The 19,105-nt window shown below is 45.9% G+C and overlaps 1 protein-coding gene across 1 annotated transcript in view; it reads left to right on the forward strand.

Moving 5' to 3' along the window:
- The window catches only part of IRAG1 (inositol 1,4,5-triphosphate receptor associated 1), a 119,097-nt gene that overhangs the window by 38,659 nt on the left and 61,333 nt on the right, over positions 1-19,105 (forward strand). Inside the window, exon 2 of the mRNA XM_028116978.2 lies at positions 6,169-6,326. Coding sequence (XP_027972779.2) covers positions 6,169-6,326 — 158 coding nt within the window. The remainder of the gene's footprint in view (positions 1-6,168; positions 6,327-19,105) is intronic.

Genomic DNA, 19,105 nt, shown 5'->3' on the forward strand with positions numbered 1-19,105 from the left:
ATTTGTTTATCATTTACCAAAAGCAAGCTGTTCAAAATTAGAGGCAGAAAGCTGATGTCTGTAGCAGGGCCTGGGGAATAGGGGTTCTGGGACTTTCTCTGACGGCCCCTCACTCACAAGTATGGCTTTGATTGAGTCTTTGTCCCTGTCTGGGCCTGTAAGATGGGAGCAGGAGGCAGGACTGGCTGAACTCCAGTGGCCCTCCCTATCATCTCTGAATTTGCAGAGGGACTGAGAGAGATGTGTGTGCAGTCACCCCAAACAATTCCCTTCATCAAATTCTTCATCTAGAGATAGACCAGTGGTATTAATAGCAACCTAATCTCTTTCAAATTCTTTGTGTTGCTAAAATGAAAGCAAAAATTCAAAGCTGGAAGAACAAAAACCCTCCCTTCTGAGAATTCTGAGTCACTCCAGAAAGGTCAGTGGAGTCTGGGTTAACCCGTTTTTTTTTTCCCAGGAGGGCCTCTGGCTCTTCCCTGGACACCCAAAGATTAACAAAGAAAATGTGAGAGCCGCTCAGCTTGTAGACTGTGCTCCTGGGACACTGTGGTTCAGAGAGGGGTTTGGTTTGCTCTGGGCTAGTTGCAAGTTTTTGGGAGAGGCTTCCTTGGGGCCATTATAAAGGCCACTGCTTGCCAAGACCACCACCCGTGAGCCGACGGGCTTGACCAGTTGGGGACTGGGGAGTCAGATAGACCTCATGGGTTTTGTGACTTTGGGTTAGTCTTCAGGGCTCTGTTTCTTCATTGTAAAATGGGACTAATAATGTTAATTATAATAGTACTTAAGAGGTTTCTGTAAAGGCCCTTGCTAAATAATGAGCCCTGATGATGCTTGCAGTGACACGGGCAACCCCCACAGGAAGCCAGGGCCCAGCCCACTGGCTGAGGGATGCAGGTTGGAGGTGTTCTGCCAGCTGTGGATGGGCATTCCTATGTTTGAATGGCCACTCCATCAGAGCAGTCCTCTCCTGCCCTCTTGCCCTCTCCCCACAGTCCACAGGGCCCTACAGTGGCTTTTCCAGGGGGCAGAGCCTGTGCAGCTGATCTATTAAGTGTGGGACTTTCTGGGGGTGAAAGTTTCAAAGGCAAATTAATGGACAGTTGTATGAATGGAGGAGTCAGAAGGCATGTGGGTGAATGGATAGCCTGACAGACAGATGGATGGGTGAATGGGTGGATTTGTCACCCTACAGTGGGGATCCTGCAACCTCAAACTGTGGGCCCACACTTTTGCCCTCATAAGACCCCTGTCTGACAAGCTGCTGCTTGCTCTGCCCTGCCCCCCCCCCCCATGGCCCCACTGGGAATGCACATTCCAGTTCTCTGTGGGGCAGGTTCCTATGTTGGGTTCTACTGCACTTTAGCAGAACTCCAGGTGGAGGAGGCAGAGGAGAGGAGGGGGAGATGATGGGTTTGGGGTCAGACTAGCCTGCGTTATAATCCTTGGCCTGGCGCTTATTAGCTGTGGGATCTCAAGCAAGTTACTGAACCTCTCTGATCCTAAGTTCCTTAATATGTAAAATGGAAATAATAAAACCCATCTCACAGGGGTTAAGAAAGATAGCACTTGAAATGCACCTAGCATGGTATTTGACACTCAGTAGGCAAACTAGAAATATCTAATGGATGAGAGAATGAAGAAAAGTATACTAGTTTGCTTTCTTTCATGAGCATGGCCAGGAGCAGATGAAATATTTAAACATGGATTAGAGACTTTTGGCCTTGTTAGTTACACAAATGATTGGAAAGTTATCCCAGCAGAGGCTTAAATCATTTGCACCAGGTACAAAGGTTACTGGATCTAGTTAAGTTGTTTCCCTCCTTTGCACCTCAGTTATCCTTCCCGTAAAATGGGCCAAACTATATACTTAAGCACTGACTGGGGACAGAATGAGTAGAATCCGAAGAGCTGACTGGCTCTTGACAATGACCCATCTAACCCTTTACTGACCAGGCTAAAGAGGTAGTTAGAAGGGCCCCGAAAATGGGTTAAAGAAGGAGCGGTTCAGAGACCAAACATTACTAAATACTTTTTCCTTTTATGGGTCGGTGCTCTAGATCACCACTTCCTGCAGATTATATTCCTAACTTTGTTGTGATGGATGCAAGGTCCATGTGCCCACAAGCGCCAGCAGAACCCAGATGTCACGCTGGGGGAAGGACTCTGCTGTTACCTTGCTATTTTAAGCAGGGAGTTTATATAATGGATGGGAGAGCAAGCAAATGGGGCAGGAGCAGCGTGGGAATGGCCTGGGAAGGCAGGGGCCTGGGGCTCCCCCTGAGGAGCTCAGGGTTCTGTCTTGTAAAGTGTGGGACCACAGACAGCCTCCACTCTGCTTTGTCCTGCAGCAGCTGACAGCTCTTAGTGCTTGTCTCACTTAATTCGTTTCTGTTTTGCTTTGCTTTCTTTTTTTCTTTTATTATGTTATGTTAGTCACCATACAGTACATCATTAGTTTTTGATGTAGTGTTCCACGATGCATTATTTGCGTATAACACCCAGTGCTCATTACACCACATGCCCTCCTTAATGCTTGGTGATAGGTATTTGCTTTGCTTTCTGACCGAGGGACTGACTGAGGAGCAGGAGGTGGAGGAAAGAAAGTGGAGGGTCAGAAAATGACAAATTTTTTATGTGACTTTGGGATACCATGATCCCAGAATCCTATGAGAGGGGACCATTATATTTGTGGTTTGTTGTGACTAAGAAGAGTCCAGGATTTCAGCAACTCCTAGAGTTAAAAATGGTCCCTGGAGTGGGTTAGGAATCCTGTGACCATTGCCCCAGCCTTTGCTGGAACTCTCCCAGGAAGGGGGAGTTTGTTACCCTAAAGAGTAGCCTGTTTCATCTCAAATAGTCCTAACCACTAGAAAGGATTCCCTTGCCTTGATCTGACTTTTCATTCATTGGTCATGCACTTATCCTTTGGGGACAATTGAATTAGAGGAATGACTTTCAAATATCTGAGAAGTGATTTTATTTTTCCCTGCACCATCTCTTCCAGGCTGAAGATCTTTAGTTCTTTAAAAACAAATTCTTGCTTCCTGCATATTGCTTCCCCTTTTTGGAACATGCCCCAATTTGTCTGAATCCTTCTTACCACTCAGAGTGCAATATACTTTGTGTAGATTAAGGTGGAAAGGAAAGTAGAACTGTCACCTCCCATATTTTGGGAACCATATTACTATTAAGACAGGCTGGACCTGCACATATATCCATCATCACTTAAGAGGTTTCAAGGGAAGTGTACCAATTTTCCCGGTAGAATTGGGGTTTGTGAATACTCTTTTGCTACTGTCAACCCCTGTGACCATATACTTTGTCCAGCACCACTGATGTCATTGCTGTTGAAATCCAAGTAAAGGTGATAGAAATTAATCACAGAGTCAAACTTTGGGTCAATTTGATGCTCATTTTATCCATACAGTTGGGATGAGAGACCTAGTATGCCTTGGCCCTATAACTCTCATTCCCAACAGACAGGTTAAATCTGTCCAGTAGGGCTTCTCCCTTCCTGTCTCACTGTTCCCTCTAGCTATTCTGTTCAGAGAAATTCCACTCAGCATTTCAGTATTCATGGCTCACCTCAAACACCATTTCTAACATGGATCTAGTCTAAAACTATATCTCACCTGTCCCAATTTCCATAGTTGGGGATCCTTTTCTGAGATTCTGTCACTTCTCACTTTCGAAGTCTTAACAGTTACACTGTTTTCATACTGCCTCCCACCACTGGACTCTGTGCTCCTAGAGGGCCAAGACCACATCTTCATCATCTTTAAGTCACCAGCACCTAGCACGTGTAAAGTGAGTGTGGTGAATTAATGAATGATTCAGTTCATGAATTTCCTACTTGAGATAAGACTTCTTGAGTTGACCAGCAGAGGTCACCCCAATTGTTTGCGAGCTGAATGGGGCTACCTTTCCACTGCAGAGATTGACAAAAATCAAGATGGTGGTCGCATTGACCAACCCCATGGCTAAAGTTCTCCAGTTCTTTAAATATAAATTAACAAGCATTTTTTGATGAATCTTCTAGTTATCTATGATGAATCAGACCCCTTGCCTTCCTCGGGGAGCTCAGTCAAAGGTGTGTGTGTTGGGTGGGGGCATCTGTCAGAGTTGTGGCTGATGTCAGATCTGAGCCTGCCCACGGCCCTCTGGCTCCAAGGCCCTCAGGCCTTTCCTGTGGGACCAGAATAATATCTAGTATCATGAGAGGTGGTGGGGCTTTCTGGCTTCCTCCTATAGCCTCCTGCAGTCAGCACCTTACATAGGACCTAGGACATAGTAGGTACTCAGTAAATGACAGTGTTCTTTGTTTCTCCTGTGTAGGTCCCAGTAGCCCCCTGGCTGTGGCTGAGGGCAGGGTCTGCATCTGGTGGTTTCCATCTGCTGACTAGCAGAGCAGCAACTCCAGGGAATCTCTGAAGTTATAGGATCAGGCTGGTTCTCCCACCCCATTAGGGGAAGGGGACCTGGAGGAGTTTAGTGGGCAAAGAGGCTAGGTAGAGGCCTTGGACTCTGGCCAAGCTTCCTGGGCTGTAGACCTCCATGCAGGTGGCCTCTGTGAGCACCTACTCTGTGCTTGGCGCTCTATATCATTTCATCCTTAGAATATTCCTGCATGGGAGGCATTCTTATCTCTGTTCCCCTGACAAGGCTCAGAGGTAAAGCCAACGTTCAAGGACACATAGCCAGTGAATGGCAGAGTGGGGACGCAAATCCAAGTATAAGGTTCCAAGACCTGTGTTCTTTCTACCTTGCTATCTTGCCTCTCCAGATTGAAACCTCACTTTTCAAAGAGGACACAGAGGGGCCAGGCCCATTGGTTCAGGTCTGTTGGAGAGATCATGGTCCTAGGTCTCTTGATTGGTGAGAAACATGAAAGAATAGTTACTAGTTACAAGTAACAATTGTTAGTAGTTACAAGTTAATATAAGTACTTACAAATTAGTAGTTATAAGTAAACCCAACCCAAACTGACTTAAACACTAAGAAATTTAATTGTTTGTATAACTGGCTAGTCCAGAAAGAATTCAGGCTTCAGGTGAACTTTGATCAGGGATCCACCTTCTTTCTGCGGGTGTCTTAGCTCTACTCCCCACCCCCCTTTATGTGTGTCAGTTTTATCCTCAGTCTGGACTTCCAAACAGAAACAAAATGGCATCAGTAACATTAGGTTTTACATCTGCACATTCTACCACCCAGAGCAAGATAAAGCACCTGGGTGCCAGAACACTACAGTGTGCTCATTGGTTTACACTGGACCTATTTTCTATCCCTGAGCCAATCACTGTGGTGCGATAAGTGAGATTATGATGACTGGGTCAATCCCAGCTGGGCCTCAAGGCTGCTATACCATGAGACAGGATAAGCCTGGCTTCTGCGGAAGCAATGAAAGGTTGCTCAGGGTGGGCACTGCAGAAGGTACACAAGATCCACCTTGGCTGAGCCTCCAGAATCACAGGCCCAGTAAGGGTTGTCCTCAAGTGAGAGAGCCCCACACTGAGGGTCAGAAAAGCTGTTGAAGGACATGAGATCAGCCATGGGGTAGAAAGTCAAGAAACATCCTCCTCTTCCTCAACCCAGGCAAGGAAGGCTATGTGGTAGAGTGAAAAGAGCCCTGGCCTCAAAATCAGAAAGATCTGGATTCAAATGCTTGATTCTTTGTATGATTTTGGCAAATGGCTACCACCCTCGGAAGCCATTCTCTCTTCTATAAAATGAGTATTAGTGCCTGCATCAGAGGTCATCATGAGGATTAAATTAGGTGATGTTGGAAATGCTCTTAAGATAGTGCCTGGCATGTAGTAGGCGCTTAATAAATGATACACAAGTACAAATCTGATCCCAATGGAGTGTCCTCCATTAGCTATGGCTTTGAGGAGTTTGAAGTACTTTTCTCCCTTCTGGGATAGCTGTGTTTACTGTAAGGACCAAATTAGATGGAAAATCTCTAAGGTCATCTCTGACTTTGTAAACAGAGCAAATGAACAGGAGGAAATGCAATTCCAAATACCCTCTCCTAGCCTAGTCCAACCTCTGGTGTTGATACAAACTCAAGCAGGCTTTTTCTGTGGCTCATGGCTCCTGGAAATGGAACCCAGCCTGGGTCAGGGATGGGAGTGGATTTGACTTGTCCTTTTGGCGTCTCCTCAGCCTGCGGAGCCCAGGCCTCTTGGAGCATCTTTGGGGCTGACGCCGCGGAGGTTCCGGGCACACGCGGCCACTCCCGCCAGGAGGCTGCCATGCCCCACATTCCCGAGGACGAGGAGCCCCCTGGAGAGCCACAGGCAGCCCAGAGCCCCACCGGCCAAGTAAGTGCCCCCTCCTTGCCTGCAGTTAGTCTGGCCGGGGCCAAGCCAAGTGCCCTGGGCTGGTGCCACATCGCTCAGCCTGGGTAGAGGGTTTGCTGACAGTCTGTTCAGGCTGCAGTGCGCACTGGGGGAAGGTGTGTGGCTACCACACTGAGGAATAAATACCCAGAGTCCATTTGAATTGGCCGAGCCCCCCCATATATCCTGAGAGCGGAACCTCCTATTCTGTGTCTGACTGAAGTCTCCTGGGAGGTCCAACCACCGTAACCCTGTAGATACCTTCCTAGAATGGAGAAAGACTTGGAGGAGAACTGTCAGCACAGAGGGCCTTGTCATGTCAGGGTTGTGGTAACCAGCAAAAGGCCATTTAAACTGAGTCAACTTAAAATGAAGATCAAAATTTTATAGTAAATAGTGGAAAAGATTTTCAGTAAAATTGTATTATAAAAAAGAAATGATGAAAAGAAATTAATTTAAAAGGTCTCATTGAGATTGTATTGTACAAATAAAATTATGAAAACAAATTATTTTAGCTAGACATATAACAAAAAATTGATTATACGCTACTTTTTTAGAAAGAACAAAGAATTAATTTTGTTGATTTTGGCATTGGTATATTTATTCTTTATACTGACATGATGATCTGTTCATATGAACCACATCCCTCACATTTTACTTTACAGCACCTCTGTTAAGAGATTGTGTGTTTAATATTTAAGGGCTTCATTCATTTTCCCAAGGACCTCTATGGATCCTTCAATATGCAAATCATTTTCATTTTTGGCCAATACAAATTATCCTTGTAATTTTTTCTTTGTTAGCTGCCCAGCTCCATATGCTCTTCACTGGTCCAAGACCGTGCATGTGAAGTTTTCCAACACTGTTTCCTTTGATTTCATGAACTTTGCACTGGTTTGCACTTGTACCACCCCATTATATCTGACAGATGTCTGAACTGACCTCAGCCCAAAGGGACAGACACTTGTTAAGTGAGGGAAGAATGTATGAGTGAGCATTAATTTGGTAAGCGGGCAGACTCTCAGTGAACATTTTCATGTTAGGATGACATTTGTTTTCTTGCACGTCATAACTGTGGGAACTCAGATAGTAAATACTTAGAAAAGAGTGGCTTCTTGTATCTCCCTACCCCAAACTCGTGGGACTGAGATGTTGCAGAACTTGGCACACTTGGGGAGCCCTTGAATTTCTAAGTGGGAGTGAGCCAAACCCCTATGCATTTGGCCACAGGCAGCCAGCTCAGTGTTTTATTGAACCTCTCTTCCAGGAATGTCATGAGCCTGGTGGATGCTACTTGTCAGTTGCTCTTTGTGGCTCTAGATTGTTCCTCTGCTCTTCTATGGGTGATGTCTGGTCTTCCCCAAACTGGGTGCTCTGCTGCTGCCCCCTTTCTACTGCTGCTTCTAACCAAGTGTGGACAATTCCCTTAAAACACTGGTAATAGTGGGTTATAAGTTTTAGCCAACAAAAAATTTGTTAAATTTGTTAATCCACTGAAAGTTTGAAGATTAAAGAAGGGAATGACAGCATAAAGCAAAACATCCACATCTGGATTCAAATGTGACTGCTCCCTCTCCTCGGTCATGACTTTCCCAAGTTCTGTCCCCTTAGCATCCTTACTCCCTAGCCCTGGTTTCCTTCTTACCACAGCCCTTCCTGACCCCTTCCACCTCACTAGTAACAAAAGTGTGCTTAAGTCAGATTCTGATGCAAAATCTGGCTCCTGAATCCTAGTCAGCTCCCCCAAACAGCTGTCATGCCATGCTCCCCAAGAATACAAGTGTTCCTAAAAAAAATAAAAATAAAAGATTGGCAACGCTACAACTTGATCGTTAGTGAAGAGATCCTTTTACACTGAGTTTAGTTTACCTTTAGTTCATCATCTCACCTCTCTAAATAAAAGAACCTTTAAGCCTTCTCAGGAGACTAAGACAAGATAGCACAAAAGCCTGCTGGCCCTTCTTACCATCACGACTTCAAACCACACCTAGGTGTAGCTCCACTGGGTCAGAGGTGAGTGTGAGTTTCCAGGTACAGCCAAGCCAGGGGAGGGAATCCATAAGCTAACCACAGACTTGAGGGTCAGAGAGCCCTAGCTGAACAGCAGGAGCTCCAGATTCCAGCTTTCCACAAGGTCACTCTCCTGCTGACCTTGAACCAGACCAGACTTCTGTAACATGAGGGGGTGGGCCCCCATGGCCTCTGAAGGTCCTTCAAATGCCATGATTCTATCTCTGTGCTTGTGGGAAGTCAAGACAATAAAGGGAATGTTTGTGGTACCGATAGCCTCTGCATTGCTGGAGCCCAGTAGGAGAAGGACCCATGAGGACTTTAGGTGAGCTGATGCCCTTAAGGGAGGACCATTAACACAGGATTTAAGAAGGTGGACTCTGGAATCAGACCAAGCTGGGCTCCTCCACATCCTGGTCAAAAGGCCTGTGAGCCTGTTAACTTTTCTGTGCCTCTGTTTCCTCATCTCTTCCTCAGGGCAAGTGTTAGTGGCTGCCTCCTAGACTCTGGTCGGCCCAGCCCTCTAGTACCTTTTTTGGCTTGAGGGACCATGGGGCTGGGGCAGGTTAGACCCTAGACTGAAGGCGACATCAGATTCAGTATCCTTTTATTCTCTGCCCTTACTGACAGGCACTAGGCCTCCTTGAGTTTTCCAGAAGCCCCCCAGCATTGTCCGTGAAGAGCACCTCCCCCTTTGCACCCATCAGACAACCGACATTGGGCTTGTCAGGCAGCCACAGCCTCAGGGGAGGGTCAGGCCTTGTGAACAGGGCTGGAGCCTCCAGGGGCTGGAGCCCAAGTCCCTGGGAGCAGCGGAAACCAGGCAGCCAGGAAAGCAGGATTGGTTAGGAGGATTTGGCTGAAATTCCCAGTACCGTGTGAACTCCCTCTCTGTGAGGCAGGCAAAGAACCAGAGCATCCTTCTGAGTTTACAGCTCCCCCGGGTCCAGCCCTACTTCTAGTTCCTCAAGCCCCAGCCCCCATTTCCCAATGCTAACATGAACACTAGCTGAGACCTTCTCACACAAAAACACAAATGCTGTAGACCTAGATCCTGTTTTCCTTTCTGCATGCATGTGCACACACACACCCTTGAGGTCCCTAATCAGAAGCTGTAATCAAGACCCACAAAGAAATAAAGCTTCCAGACAATGCACTCTGTGAAGTTGTGTCCTGAGTGTGTTTTCTGGGTTGGCCCTAGAACAGGGAGGGGCTCAAAGGAATGAGCTTGTAGCCAAGAGGTCTGGCAGGAATAAAAGCTATCAGGACACAAGCCTGGGACCTTAAGGGACCACAGAATGACAGACCATCAGAGTTAAGAGCTAGAAGGGATACTAGATCTCATCTAAGACCCTTCCCTCTCAGGCAGGCAAAGTTCTGCATAATGTGAGCCCCCAAACAGTTATCTGGAAGCTTGTTAAACCCGGATTCCTCCGCCAACCCAGGCCTATTGAATCAGAGTCTTCTGGGGTGGGTCTTGGGAGTTTATAGGAGTAGCTCCATACAGGGGAACCGCTCACCTCACAAGGAAGTCTGTGCTGTGGTTGGCCAGCTCGGCTTGCTGGTCAAGCTGGAACTGCCTCCCTGTGACTCCTCCTCACTTCTGCCCTTCACAACTGCCTATAGTGGGGTGAAAACCTACAGATGCAGGAAGGCAGTTTACACATCTTCCCAGAGTCCTCTTTCCTCTGTTCCTCCAGGCTTTGCTCCCAAATCTCTCCTCTGGGCACATACCCACCTATCTCCCCATAATCATGGGGCACCAGACCTGGCCCCGAGCCCCAGAGGCAGCGAGGCCAGGACATCAACTATTTCCTGGCCTGTGATCAGCAGCCATATCAGAAAGCTGACTCGTTGGAACAGCATGGCTTCCTGATAAGTGCTTTGCAAACCTGAGTGTGCAAAGAGGTTCAGGTCAGCTCTAACAGCTGGCTCTAGTTTCCACCCAGACAATCCCCATCCTCTTTCAGGGGTTTCTGGAAGCTCCCAGGTGTAGGTCAATGTGAACTCATGAGTAGGCCTCCATCTTTCACATCATCTGTTCCAGTAGCCCCCCTTCCACCACCCCCTGACCAACTCCCACCCCCATCTCCATTGTCCACAACACTTAATAATAATGCCAGGCATTATTCTACTGTATGAACTTATTTAACTTTCAGTCAACCTTATGAGGTAAGTATCATTATCCCCATTTCATAGCTGAGGAAGCTGAAGCACAGAGAAGTTAAGCAGCTTCCTCCAAGATCATATAGCTCATAAGCAGCAGGCCCAGGATTTGAACCCAGGCAGCCTGGCCTCAGAGCCCATACTCTTAGTCTCTACCCTGCACTAAGTACTGTTTGTCTCTGGGGCCCTCTATGAGAACCCTTGGTGCCTGAGCCAGGGGTATACTGTCCTGTGCTTCCAAAGTCCTTGTCTGAGATGGCCACCCTGGGCCCCTACAAATACACTGCCATGCACACTCCAAAGCATTGCAGGGTCTTATTTCTGCTTGCCATCCTCTCAGATGCCTAAGCCCATGGGGCCAGAAAATACAGTTCCGTGTCACACATCCTGCTGAGACACCGTACTGCCTATGCCTTTTTCATTCTTTTTCAGCCATCAGACAATAAAACAGGCCAACTCGATGCACACTGACTCCTAGAAACACAGATCACTATGCAATTCCTGGTTCAGGCTACACACGAGTTACTCTCTCTGTACATCTCCCTATGTGCCTACTTTATACTGCACTTTCTGATCCTCTAAACAACTTGATGCCTAACCGTGTTATACAGCAGCATCTTGTTGACTTAAGATTACCGCAGCACTCAACAAACCAGTGGCATCCCTGCTCCCATTCCTCTCCCTACCTCTAATTTTTAATTAACTGAAAATTAGGTTGGAATGTGCTCTGGAGAATCAGCCCTCTGTGTGTGGCCCTAACAGCAAGGGATCTGCTGTGGAGCTCCTAGAACCTCTGACCACAAAGCTGCTGGGCCTCCTCTTTTGGCTCAGAATTAGAGATCATCGTAGCTGCTGCCATGACAAATCTGGAATTCTCTCCTTGTTTGTGTCAGTGTAGTGAGGGACCCATCCTGGCTTACCAACATCAGTCAGCAGGCCAGACCCAGAGCTGAGCCTGCTCAACTGTCCTTTTAGAAGAGAAAAATACCAAGCAGCCCTCCCCAAGCAGCCAGGGAGTTCTGGAAGGGACAGGAAATGCTTCCATTTCATAGAGATGCAAGGTATAGGTAGTGTGGCAGTGTGGAAAGAGCTGGGCTTTACATACCTGAGTGGGACCTGGGGTGAGTTACTCATTTTGCCTGTTTCCTCATCTGCAAGCCAAGCCTGATAGTAATAGCTGCTAATAACAGTGAACTTTTAAGGAAACTTTCCTATGTTCCAGACATTGTGCTAGGTTTTTCGAACACTTTATCTCATTTAATGTTCAGAAAAATCTCTGTGGGATAGGTACTATTGTTACTCCATTTAGGGATGAAGACTTGAAGCACAGAAAAGTAAAATAATGTGTACTAGCTAATACAGCTAAGTCACTGAGCCTAGAGTCAAGCCCCAGGCAGCTTGACTTTAATTACCAGAATAATATATATAAAGTGTGAAGCAAGGTTCTCATCTGATAATAGGTCTCAGTCCCTAATACAGCACAAAACAGTTTTTAAAAATTTTTACAGGGGCGACTGGGTGGCTCAGTCATTAAGCGTCTGCCTTCGGCTCAGGTCATGATCCCAGGGTCCTGGGATCGAGCCCCACATCGGGCTCCCTGCTCAGCAGGAAGCCTGCTTCTCCCTCTCCCACTTCCCCTGCTTGTGTTCCCTCTCTCGCTGTGTCTCTCTCTGTCAAATAAATAAAATCTTAAAAAAAAGTTTTTATTATGTTACTGCAATTGATGTCCTAACCCCACTGTGAGGACAGCGATCATCATCCCCAGGGAAGTGGAAGTTCAGAGCAGTTAGGTATCATATCCAGATGCAGGGAAAGAAGCTAAACATGGGGCTCCTACCATGTTCTAAGCTAAACTCTTTATATTCATTATCTCAGATAACCTTCTTAATGCCCTATAAGGTAGCTATGACCATACCTAGTTTATAGATTAGGAAACTAAGGCTTGGGAGGTTAAGTCAGTTGTCTAAAGGACATAACATGGAAGCTGCAAGATCTGGATTCTACTGCCTCATGGCTGTAAGCTGAGGAAACAGGGCTAGAATCATTATTTTTTTTCTTTCTAGTCCAGAAACTACCCCACTATACCACAACAGAGTTTGAGCATACAGGGAAGGGATAACTATTCACTTACACATGATAGGAACCCAATAAATATGGTATTGAGTTGAACTTATTCAACAGAGTTGACCCTTGAACAATGTGGGAGTTAGGGACACCAACCCCGCTGCACAGTTGAAAATCCATGTATAACTTTTCAGTCTTGAAAAACTTAACTACTAATAGACTACTGTTGACTGGAAGACTTTCTGATAGCATAAACAGTCATGAACACATAGTTTGTGTGTTATATGTATTATACACTGTATTCTTATAATAAAGTTAGGTAGAGAAAAGGTTATTAAGAAAATCATAAGGAAGAGAGAATACTTTTACAGTACCATACTATTAAAAAAAAACCCCACATATAAGTTCTAACCCATGTTGTTCAAGAGTTAATTGTAAATATTTACTGAATTCATTCAACGAATGTTTATTAAGCACTAAGGTCCCACTTGCAAGAGAGTTCACCACCCCATGGATTTACAGTCTAATGACGACTTCTTTCTGATCTAATTTGCTTTGTGTTCTGCTGTGTTCTCTTCCCTGATCAGGAATTGGGGGATCCTTGGTGGTCTTGCTATCCCCAGGAATATCTAGAGCCTAACAACATGCTTTACCATGTAAAGTAAATTGCCAGCTTTTCTCTTCATTTTATCCTCCCTTGCCTGATCAGGCCCCGTCTTCACTGGCCAGCAGACTGGGGTTCAGTCTACATCTCCTCAGAGACCCCTTGAGAAATGTGTGAGAAAAAGGTTTGGGACTCAAAGAATCAATGGTCTGTAAGGAATGGGATGAAGACAAAATAGTGCACGTAAAACCCTGGGAACCTGGTGAAAGCTGTGTGGAGTGGGGACATGCCCCCACCTCACCCAGTGGGCCTCCTCATGCCAGGCTTCCTATGTAACAGGTGCTGCTCTAAGCACTTTACATGCAGTAACCTCACAACAACTCCAGGAAGTAGGTATGATTATCACAACAACTCTAGGAAGTAGGTATGATTATTATTCCACTTTACAGATGCGAAAGCTGAGGTAGGTAAGTACACTCTAAACACTAGAAACTGGCCAGTGCCTTGAATGTCCAATTGAGGGTTTTGAATTAATCCTCTCTGAGCTCATTTCCATTTGTCATTACCTTTTGCAAGAACAGCCTCAATTACAATCTTCAGTGAAATATCTTCAAGTGAATTATCAGTAAAACATTAGGATCTAATGTATGAGATATTGGAGCCATCTATTGGGCACCTGCCATGTGGTCTCATTCCCTCAAGGTAGATATTATTATCTTTACTTTATAGAAGAAGAAACTGAATTTCTACAAGGGTAAGTAATTGCCAAAGGCCACATAACTGTGCTGTGGTTGAGTAGAGATTCAAACCCGAGTTTCCTGCTAAAGTGTTTCTGTTAGCTTTGCCTCCTTTCTTAGCTCCACCCAGCAGTAAAGCCAGTGTCCTAGACACCAAAGGCCCTAGGCATGGGGGGCAGTTGCTTGATGCCCCATCCTTTATGGAAAAGAGGCTTAGAAAGGGCCAGGACGACAGTTCCACCAGTATGGCTTCTAGTGGTTCTGGTCACAGAGTAAGAACTTTGAGATTGTAGCTGTGGAAGTGCTGAAGAAAAAGCAGAAAGTGTTTTGGAAATGTTGATTGTTACAGAAGGTCAGAAATGTATGTTAAAATTATTTGTCTTTAGTTCCTACAATGATCAAAGGAGTAGCTTACCATTTTTTGTTTCTCTGATTCTCCATCTCCTGTCTCCTGTCTTATGTTACACATAAGCAACTTAGGTCAGGGGCTGTGTCTTTTATGTGTGTATCTCCAATTCTCAACATAGGCTCTAGTATGTGGTGGGAGCTCAAGGAAGGATGAATGGATGTGACAGATGGGCAGGTAGATGGATGGATGGATGGATGGATGGATGAATGGATGGATAGATGGATGATAGGTTGGGTGGATAATAACTGGGTGGATGGATGGATGGATGATAGGCTGGGTGGATAGGATGAGTGGATAACTGGCTGGATGATTAAATGCCTGGATTGGAGAGAGGAAGAAATGAAGGAACAGGAGGAAAAGAAGGGAGGAGGAGAAGTTAGATTTCCACTGCCCTCTACCCAGAATGAATGGCTAGCTGGGTGATACATGCTCCACTGAGTAGGACTAATAGACATTGCATGTATCCACACTCCTAGTGTCTGTTGGCATGAGAGTGAAAACAGTAATGAAGAGGGCAGGATAATCCAGTGGTTGTTGATCCCTGGCTTCTAGGAATACAGGAAAGAGGGTTCATCAGAGGCAAGGCAGGCTTTGGGTGCACAGGGTGATCCACAAGGTGGGCACTGGGGAGCTTAGGGGAGCCAGAACCTAGTCCTCAGTGCTTGATAGGGAAGAGCCCCATGTCCAGAAGTCTTCAGCAGAGGCATTTCTGCTCTCTCCCATGCACTTAGGACTTGCTGCTGGAATAATCATTTCCTCGAGAGTCCCCAGGGTCCTTTTATCCTATCACAAGAGCACCAACTTCTCTTTGTGGCCAGGGCCCCTCTCTCAAAGGCCGTCCCTGTTTGCCCTCCAGGCTATGAGAGAGGGACCTGGGGATACAGCCACCACAAGGCCCAACCTCTACCACTACCCTCACCATCATCATCATCATCACTATTGTTGCTTTATCTTGTCTAATCCTTAAACAAGCCTGGAAAATGGGGATTATTAGCTCCACATAATGTTTAGGAATATGAAGCTCAGAAAAGTTAAGTAAAGTACCCAAGGTCATCCAGGTGTGATTCTGGCTAGTGTTCCCCAACTTCATTACCCCACACTGGCTTCTAGTAGGATCCTTCTCTCCCAGGCTATCTGCCAGGGCCCAAGTGCAGGAGCTAAACTCCTCAGTCCTGCCAGGGCTGGAGCTGTTGCTTAGAGCTTCCTAGTCCAGGCTTAGTCATGTGACATAGGGGAAAGGAAGATAATATTCCCATCTATGACACTGGCCTATATTTATCCCTGCACCCAGGCAGTTAGGAAACTGTTGCGCATTCCTGGGAATTTATGAGTGAAATAAACATTTAAATGTTTCTATAAGGTTTATTTAAGGAGAACAAAATGTGACCTGCTGGCTTATTATAGGGTGAACTTGTGGGGAGACAGCCCAGGCTCCTAGTGCTTGGCTGACTCCAGGGAAGGGAAATGGACCCCTGGGGTGGCTGGGCCCATGGGAAGGTAAGGGGATGCCCATGCTATCTCTCTTCCAGCTGTATGTTCAAACTTGTGCTGGCTGGAGGGCTTCCTAGAAGAAGAGGTTTGTGAGGGAGGGGGCCACTTGGGAGAAGAACAGAGGAGTGTCAGAGTGTCCTGCACATACCAGGAACCAGGGGAGGTGAGACCAAAGACCAGGGGAAACAATTGTTAAGAGCAGCATGGTGGAGTGGGAAGGCCAACAAGCTTGGTGTGTTGTCCTTCTTGCCCACTATTTACCAGCTGTACAGCCCTGGACAAGTCTGTTTTTTCATTGGTAAAGTGGGGATTGAAGGGGAAAAAAGGGGGAGAGAAAAGAAATGTATCCATTGCCTATTCCATGCTCAGGGACTTCACTTTCCTCTTCACGATTTGATGACATCAGGGAGGCACGATCATCCCCCATTTGTAGATGGGTATCCTGAGGTTCATTCATAGAATTGCTGGAGAGGATGAAGTGAGGAACCACACGAGAAGTGTCTGGGACAGGGCCCCACACATAGTAGGTCTAAGAAAGGGTCACTGCCCTCTACCCACATTTGTTCCTTTGCTTCTTGTGCCTGTAACCCACAAAGGGCAGCTCTACTTGAGCTGAGGGGCAGACGGTGAAAGAGGAAGTGGAGCCAGGTGAAGGTGGCCTTGGAGGTGGGCTTCTCTGAGAGTCAATGATTACAAGACGACTCTGGGAGTCATTTATTACAAGACCATTGGAGCTTGTGTGGTCAGATGCCCAGGGGAGATGCTCTGTGGCTTCATGACCAGAAGGGCAAGGCCTTCCTAATTTAACTCTAGACGGTTGATCAGACTCAAAACTAAGAACAACAATCTCCTCAAAACCAAACTCCAAAGTAATTAATTCAGCCCCAAAGGTAACAATAACAGAATATAACATCTGACACTTAATGAGCATTTACTAAGTGCCAGGTGCTCTTCTATGAGCTTTCCATCTGGAGCTGTACATTTAGCAAATGAAAACACAGTTATGTCCATGCAATATTTGGGACACACACAACACTAAAAAAATTATTTGTTGTTTATTTGAAGTCCAAATATAACTGGACATCCCGTATTTTAACTGGCAATCTTATTTCTATATCAATCCATTTAATTATTGTAACTACCCTGTGAGATAGTTTTTTTACAGATGAGGTAACCAAGGCACAGAGAGGTGAGGTAACTTGCCCAAGGTCACACAGCTAGTAAGTGAGAAGCTGTGTCATGCATGAATTCCCGTGGCTCCCAAACCCGAGGCCCTTGAAGTCCTGAAGCCAGTAACTTCACTGGCAGACTCTGTGTTTGGACACGCTGCACTGCAAGCTTCCTTGAGGCCCTGTCTTCTGTTTGGCAGCTCAGGGTGGGAGCAGGGAGGAGTATTTACACTCATCACACACACTAAAATCTGGCAGAATTCACTCCAGGGGGCCCCTGGAATCTCTCACTCTCTCCTGGATTCCGGTCTCCCTAGTGCCTGCTGAACTGAAACAGCCCGCAGAAGACCGAATGTTCCCCGCAAAAACAGTTTTGCCCAGAGCTTGTTCAACCATTCTGTGTACCGGTTAGGGAAAGGACACTTTGATTTTATTACTGTATATTTTGCACACATCGGAAAGAGAGAGTGAGGAGCATTCCAGGACATTCCATCAGGGGATTAGAGGATTTCTCCCTGATTGCTTTATGCTTCCTGGTTTTTAAGCAGCTTTGAATTGTGTGTGTTTGTGGTTACATGCTTGGCACTTGCCACCCATGGCTTGTTTCTGCCTTTCTGTGTGAGCACCTCTGCCCTTCTCTGAGTAAGGGTGCCTACAGTCCCATACATGATAGCCACCTCAGGAGAGCTTTTCCTGAAAGTGGCCTTTAGCCAGGAGGCAGAGAAAACTTCCACCAGAAAGCAGTTCCTCCAGTGTGTTGCAGACCATTTATGTCACAGTCAACACTAAGGGCACCAGGCCCTGGGTGTTACCTGGGGTGGAGGGGGGCGGGGTTTACTTTCCTCACTCCCCATCCCACTGTGCTAACTGGGAAGCATTTCAGAGGCCTGCCTAGTTCACTTTTCTCTTCCCGGGCCCTAGCATAGACCATAGCACATAACAAGCATTCGGTGAGTTTGCTGGATGAATGAAGAGAATAAAGCGTAATAACGTGCGAAAGTGTACACAGTGACCTCTCGTAGACTCTAAGACTTTTGAAAACTGAGTCGATCATAAAAAGAAACGTTAGACAATCTGTACAATAAGTAAATTGATGGAGCTGGAAGAGTAAATTGAGGAGGGAGGGAGAGGAAGAGGGGCTTCAGGTGGGGAGGGTAAGCAAGTGAAAAGTCAAAGGGCAGAGGTGAGGGAGGATGGGAGTTAAGCATTCCATGTCCTTTGAGAGGTGAGAGTGAAGAATGGAGTTCTTTTTGTATTGCTTTTTTTGTCTGCTGAATAATTCTTTAAAGAAATCTTTCTCAGAGCCTAGACCACATGGATCACAGATTCATTAGGTTTCAAGTCCAACAGTTTAACCTCAGAGTCAAACCATGGATGGTTAGGAAAGGCATGCATTCCTCTTTATCTCCTGGGGATGTTTATATTTATCAAATTATCTCCCCATTTTTATAGCCTCCTGTTTTTATATCTTAGATTTTATTGCTGGTTGCTTCAAATTGCTTTGGGAAATAGGTAGTGTGTCAAGAAAATTAAATCAATAAATGAATTGTATTCTACTTACTCAGCTGCCTGAATATATGAAACTCTTGGAGGTATATACTATAATCCCATCAGCACTACCACAAATTTTCTTTCAGAATGCAACATGAAGAAGGTGATGTTTGGTTCTCCTGCCCCTCTTATGTAGACCTACCCTATCTGCATTAATGCCTGCTGGGAATTCATAAAAGCCCACCCTAAGGGATGGCAGAAACCATATGATATAATGAGCATGAAAATGATATGTTAGCCAAAGTGCATTTCTTCCTGTTCACTTGAGGATTCATAGAAATTCTCTAAATATGAAAAACATGAATAAGGTAATTTCTAGAGCTCAAACTGTCATGGTCAAAATAAACTCCACCCAGGGAAGGAACTTCAAACATACTGTAAGCACAGACAGTGTCTCAAATGGAATCCCCATGGTAGCAGTCACCAATGAGGCTGTATGGAAAGAAACCTCATCAAGATGATGTGGGAGTTATGCAAGATGAGTAAGTCCTAGAGATCTATTGTACAGCTTAGTGCCCAGAGTTAACAATACTGTATTGTACACCTAAAAGTTTGTTAAG

Source organism: Eumetopias jubatus, unplaced genomic scaffold (genome assembly GCF_037043125.1).
Source record: "Eumetopias jubatus isolate StellerSeaLion01/CBP00866 unplaced genomic scaffold, mEumJub1_p1.0 scaffold_13, whole genome shotgun sequence".
NCBI classification, from domain to species: Eukaryota; Metazoa; Chordata; class Mammalia; order Carnivora; family Otariidae; genus Eumetopias; species Eumetopias jubatus.